Source organism: Thalia democratica, chromosome 2, assembly GCF_965202585.1.
Source record: "Thalia democratica chromosome 2, ktThaDemo2.hap1.1, whole genome shotgun sequence".
Taxonomy (NCBI): domain Eukaryota; kingdom Metazoa; phylum Chordata; class Thaliacea; order Salpida; family Salpidae; genus Thalia; species Thalia democratica.
The window spans coordinates 23069082-23075566 of record NC_139166.1 but is presented as its reverse complement, the minus strand read 5'-3'; the positions used below and the strand labels follow the sequence as shown (position 1 = coordinate 23075566).

General features: G+C 27.3%; 1 protein-coding gene across 1 annotated transcript; it reads right to left on the bottom strand.

The window, feature by feature from the left end:
• Nucleotides 1-1960: 1960 nt before the first annotated feature.
• Nucleotides 1961-5515, bottom strand: LOC145828457 (bifunctional peptidase and (3S)-lysyl hydroxylase Jmjd7-like). Its single transcript, XM_082936217.1, has 7 exons — nt 5259-5515; nt 4569-4726; nt 3999-4168; nt 3651-3799; nt 3161-3322; nt 2910-3027; nt 1961-2149 (listed from the first exon to the last, which is right to left on the bottom strand). The coding sequence occupies exons 1-7, from the start codon at nt 5513-5515 to the stop codon at nt 1961-1963; spliced, it is 1203 nt and encodes a 400-aa protein (XP_082792343.1).
• Nucleotides 5516-6485: the final 970 nt, after the last annotated feature.

Genomic DNA, 6485 nt, shown 5'->3' with positions numbered 1-6485 from the left:
AAAAGGTAAAATTAAGTGTCTAATTGCGGAATAGCCAAAAGTTTGTAAACTCAACTTAAAAAAAAACTGCTTTGTAAAAATTATTTATTCGATTTGAATTTTTTAAGGTAAACTTTTCTAAGGCTTCAAAGCCTTAAGTGCTGTAGTACATTATAAAACTATCTATTAAAATTAAAACTTAATTATTTCTGTGCTCTGCAGCTTCTCATTTAAATAGAACTTTGTGTTAAACTAATTTATTTTTACCTGTACTTTTTTCAACTTATAAGTTGTATGTTCTAATTTAAAACTTAAAATTTTATGTTTTTCTTTTTGAAAGGTTTTTAAGTAGGTTTGTTAAAATAACTTACACTTTATCAAATTAAAATGAAAACTTAAAATTTAGCAATTTTGTATATACAACTGCTCTACATTTTGTTAAATTACTTCTGTGACATTACTTATATATTGAAGCGAAATAAATTTTAATTAGATTTTTAGTTTTCTTAAATTTTCTAAGTAAAGATTATGACTCGCTAAATGTAGTTAATTATAATAAATAATACTAATTTTGGAAATTTAAGTAGTCATAAATGCTAATAACTATAAGCTTTATAACAAACAGCTATTAAAGATTGTTATAGTCGTATTTAGTTATTTAAATTAGTAATTTTTATAAGTTTTTGAGTTTATTTTAATTAATTAAGTGGTTACATTTATTAGTCATTTTATATGAATTTAAAAATTGTAATCATTTAATTAATTCTAATATAAGTATTTTTAGTGAATATATTCAAGTTCCAATTTACGGTCTATAGATAAAATATTGTTGAAAATTAATGACTGTTCTTTAAAACTGAACAAATATTAAAAGTATAACAAAAATACAAAACTATAAACAATATTACTTATACTTAGTTTAAAAACAAACTTGAAAAATTTTTATAGCTAAAAGCTATATGAAAATAAAAAAAGCTCGAAATGCTTTAAAAATATACTTAATTTTAACAATACAAAACTGTTTTTAACTTAAATAATTTATGATGTTTATAATCAAACAAACTATTCATACCATGTTTTAAAATCGTTATGTTTTATATTAGCTTATTAAAGAATTTTTGACTAAACAAATTAGTTCACAACAAATATATGTTTACATATATATGTCAAAGCTTTAAATTTACTTTTATTTATTAAATATGGACCTGCCTAAAGTACTAGTTAGTTTCACAAATGATAAAACACTACATATTAACGAAATTGTAATTTGTTATTTGTAGAATTAGTATTTGTATTAGTCGAAGTTTTTTATTACTTATGATAATGTAATAATATTATAATGTAATTTTATTATCGCAGTTTCTTTTTTAACGGTTTGTGTAAACAAAGAGTTTAAAAGCTAATGTAAAAACAATATTTACTAGAGTTGCATTTTACTTAAACTTGCTGGGAAAATAGCTTAACTACGGTTCAGAAATTAGAACCTTAGAGAAAAAAAAAATAAAATTGTGTCTAAAACTATTATAGTCTTATAGTATTATTTTAACGTTTACAAAAGGTTTAAGATAAAATAAAATATATAGTACAAAGTTTGCTTTAAGTTTTAAAAGAATATGGTATAACAAAAAGCTTATAAGTTACAAACTTTAAATAAAAAAATCAAAACATTAAACTCAGTAAGCACAACTTCCATTTAAAATCAACAAAATAAAAAAATTAAACCAAAAAACTGGAAAAAACTAAGATTTATTAGAGTTAAACTGAATACTTTAGTTTTTTTTTTGTTAAGGTTCATTTAAAAAACCTGAATGCTTTAAGTTTCATTCAAGAACAATAAACTTAACGTCACATGTAGTATTAGAAATAGTGTTGAAGTATGCAAATGAAACTTTTGAAATATTTTATCTTTATGACTCGTATAGTAGTACAGTTATAAAATGATTCTAAGATGTTTTTTACTTTTTTTATACTTTATTTGTGGCTAAAGCTCAGTTTTCTTTTTTTCATCAACTAGTTCATATCTGAGCATGAAGTTCATGTTGTTCTCTCCATCTTCGGAGTAAACATTTTCAATGAAGGGGGTTATTGTCTCCATTTGCGAGTTGTACAATTCCTCTAAACTCAACTTGTTGTCGTTGTTGGTATCCGACTCAATAAAGAACTTTGTACACTGAAAGTTTTAACGTTTGGCAATTATACGCTTTTTTACTTTTTAAAAACTAAAATGTCTGCTGAAATTGGTGACTTTGGCTATCAGGGAGCAATAACTACTAAGAAAACAAAAATTAAATGATTAATTAACTATCAAAGGAGCAAAATCTAACTAAAGGGGCGATTTTTTTAATTTTCTGCTAACGGGCGATTAAGAAAATGAACATGAGAAACCCTTGTTTAAATTAACAAAATGTATTATTACTTTCAAAGAAAACATGAAGATTCGAAAATTAAAAAAAAAGATTTAAAAAACTAGTAATCTTAGTCATATAATTTTAAAATTCAATGGGTAAAGCCACAAAATAATTATCAGTACTATTTTTTTTCAAGTTATTAATCTTAAATCTTTGTAAAAACTAGCTTTAAACACAAGTTAGTTAATACAAATCTAACTTTGAAAAAAAGTTAAAGATTTTCTTGAATATGTTTTAAATACAATTACAAAGTTCATAAATGTTGAACTATAAAAAGAATATATCATCTCTACAATACCTTTTGATTAAAGCTTAAATACTGTGTTTAACTTTTACTGATAAGATTATATAGTCTAAAAAATTAGCCAGTTGCTTCTATCGAAAATAATGTGTAAAGCTCATATGCAGAACTTGTGTTTGTGTTAAAATATTTGTTTATAATCGGGTTTACATATAAGAAGCAGCTTACTTTTAACACAAAAACAACAGTTTTTCACGAAACAATTATTTTGGTAGACCAACTTGTTTTAATGTAACGTACTCATCTAGAGCAAACATATTTCCGCACAAAATGTCCTTGGTAATCAGCATGGGTTCGGACGTTTTACTATCATAAGCTAGCATAGTCACCCAGTGAGCTCTGAAAAAAGTTCGTTTTAATGAACTTTTTTATAAAACCAGAAAACTCAACTTCATTTTCTAATTAGCTTGTTATCATGTTTTTTTAATTTCAAAAAAATACATAACGATTTCATAGTTTTTAAGAAACAAACTTATTTTTAATAGTAGCGTTCATCGGCCTGTAATGGGAAAGGTCTGATGCGTGGTCGGTCGACTTTTCACATTGTTTTCTGTGGGGAAGAACTTTCAAGTGCTCCCAGAACATGTTAACTGCCAAGTTTCTCGGCCCGTGCGACTTTATGTGGTGCGCCCACCTGATTGGTCAGATATTTGTTTGCATTTTTTGTCATTTAAATTATTAAAATGATCTCTTAGTCAGGGTGAGATCAGTTTAAGTTTGAAGTTATGCTTTAATTTTGAGGTAGTTTTGACAATTAGTTTTACTTTTTGTCCTACTTGGTTTTAATTTTGTTTACTACAAACACAATAACTAAAACAACAGTTATTTAATTTTACGTTTAATATCTTTTAAAACATTTAAACAGATTACAAGTTTTCTCTTTGAAAAAATATACTAAAATAAAATTAAAACATTTTTCTAAAAATACTATCAAAGTGATTCAAACTCAGCCAAAGGCAAACTTGAATGGAATGAAGAGGCAATCTCCAGCTTCGGCTTTCGCGTAGAACCAAGGAACCTTCTGCAAATCTTTGTATTTTTCAAAATCCACTTTTTCCACGTCCACCGTGCTGAACGAGCCGTCGTTGTAGTAAAAGTTCTCCTCGTGGCGCTGATTAATTATTTAACAAGTATATAACTAATTTAGATGCTCTACCAGTCCATTTAAATATGTTTCCAAACTATTTTTTTTCAATGAAATTAAAATACTAAATATATAAGACTTTGACGTCTAAAACCGGAACCACAAAATAAAAATAAAATATTTTTTACTTTTCGATGCATAGCAAGTACAATAAATAAACTCGAACCGGACTGGCGAGGTAGAACTCCTTGCTTCCGCTGTACACGCAGTTCATGTTGTCGTATCCGTCAGAGTGCAGCAGAGACCTCGTTCCGCCTCCTGACAGCCACATGGACGACGTCTCGATCCTGCCCGCCATGTCCGGACACAACACGCATGGAGGAAGGTGGATCTCCTCTGAACAATAAATCAAATTGGTTATTGATTTTTTTTTCTGAGAGTAAACGTTCTTGTGCTTGATTGTAGAAATGAGTTAATTCTAAAACGGACTTTCAAAAAAGTTGCAAAAGTGAAAATGACTATACGAAGCAAATGTTTTTAAAGTATTTTGTCGTATCAACAAAAGCTGTTTATGCGTAATCAATCAAAATACTTTTTTTTAAATGTTTTCACACATCGGTTTTTCTTGAAAAAGTTAATTTATCAAACATGAAAGCTTAAGTTTGTGTTGATTGTAGCATAAACTGTATCTTTTTGGTTATAGAACATTATCAGAATGTAACAAAGAACAAAAGCTGCTAATCGTTTCTATTATTTATTTATACATAAACTCTAGTTTTTACACCAAAGTAGATACTTGTAATCGGATTGGGGTGCAGCACGTCTGAAACCATGTAGTAGTTTTTCTTCTGATACGTGCTGAGAAAGTTTTTGAACGACATGTACTTGATCACTTTGTCTCTCAGCTCTTTCTGATTCGGTTCGTATGCCACCTTCCAGTTTCCGTAGGTTTCACTGCAGTAAAAAAAAATATTTTCATTTAGGATAAAATGTTTAATTTTTTTGATGGTTTATAGAAATTTATCAAATTTGTTCAGTTGTTAAACGACTAAAGGAATAATATAAAGTATCTAAAACGAGTATACTTAGCATTGTGTTTAGATATAAAACTAATTAGAAATTTCTTACTGTTGAAGTAAACAACTAATAAATAATTGCTGAAATTAAACTTTTTAATAAAGTTTTACTTTAGATAAAATATATTGGTTTAACTGCACCACACGATCTATTAATACTGTGTAACATCGTTTTTATATACAAGCATTACATATAAATAAAAAACAAACTATAATCTAATTTTTACTTTGTGCTCATTGTTTGCAAATGTTAAAAAATATATTTTCTATTCACTATTCTACTTTCTTTGTTGTACTATTTTTAAAACGCTATTAGAACTTTAAAGATTAAAATGCTTCTATTGCTAAAAATCTATGTAGTACTTTTTGTTTATTCAGTCCTTTAAAATGTTGACACTAATTGCAGATACCTCAAGTAAGTGTCGTTTCTGAGCTTCGCGTACGTAGGGAACTTCTTGGCGGCTCCCTTGAAAATCACCGGTATGTTGGTCACCACTTGGTCGTTGAAAAACTTCGCCGGGTTCGGAACTTCGTGGCTGGTGCGCACCGGTGTCACTTCCAGGCCCGTCCCGAAAGGTTTCATGTGACCCGGGTGTGTTCGCTGGCCCAACGCTTGAGACAGCCACAGCAGGAACCAGGGGAGGATGTTGAAAGTTGTCTTGTTCATTTCCCGGTTGTTTTTTTGAGCAAAAATTTGTACAACCGTCTTATAAATAAAACTTTTAGTTTTTGAACATGGCAATTAAGCAGTTTTATAGTTTCGTATACTAAAATTTACGTTTAGAATTGAGTTTATGAACAATTAAGTTCCAGTAGTATTTAATCTTTGCTTTTTTCAATGTTTACAGTTTGGAAAACATCAAATGAAAAGACTATCACGCAATTAACTAACTTAATTAGTTATTAAATATCATCGTTTTAGCCCAACAATGTTTTCTAAAAATTCTATTTTTTAACTTTTTTTGTACAAAAAAAAAACAGATTTAACTAAACTAATTTTGTTTTTTATCATATCTATAACTAAGCATAAAATAATTTACCTTGAAAGTTACAGGTAAAGTTTTCAACATTAACGAAATAACTTTTTTTTTGTCTGTTATAGTATTCATAAAAAGTGTATAGAAGGGCTTTTTATTGCAGTAAAAAAAAAACTTACCAAAACACAATCTGCTAAAAAGTTTAACAAACATATTCTTAGATCAATGTTATGCTTTTTTTAATTTCTCAAATCTTATTTTGATATAAAATAGTGTTGAAGTTTAAAAAAAAAATTGACTAAGTAAGTCATTATTTTTAGATTTAATTAGTCTAAGTTAGATATTAAAACTTTACTGTATGCCTACGCGCAATTATTTTCTAATTAAAAAGCTACTTGAAACGTTGAGCTTATTAAACTCAATAGTTAATTGTATATTATTTTATCTATGGCAATAAAACAAATTTGACTCTCTACTACAAACTAATAACCTTAATTTTACTACTTACGTAACTGTATGAATTTATGTTTGTTGTGATATTTTATATTCCAAAGTTATCAAAATAACTGATTTTGAATTATAAACTTATTATTATTTTTTTAATTTAATTTAATTTTTGAAGTACTTAGTAAATATCTAAAACTTTAACCAGGACTTGTT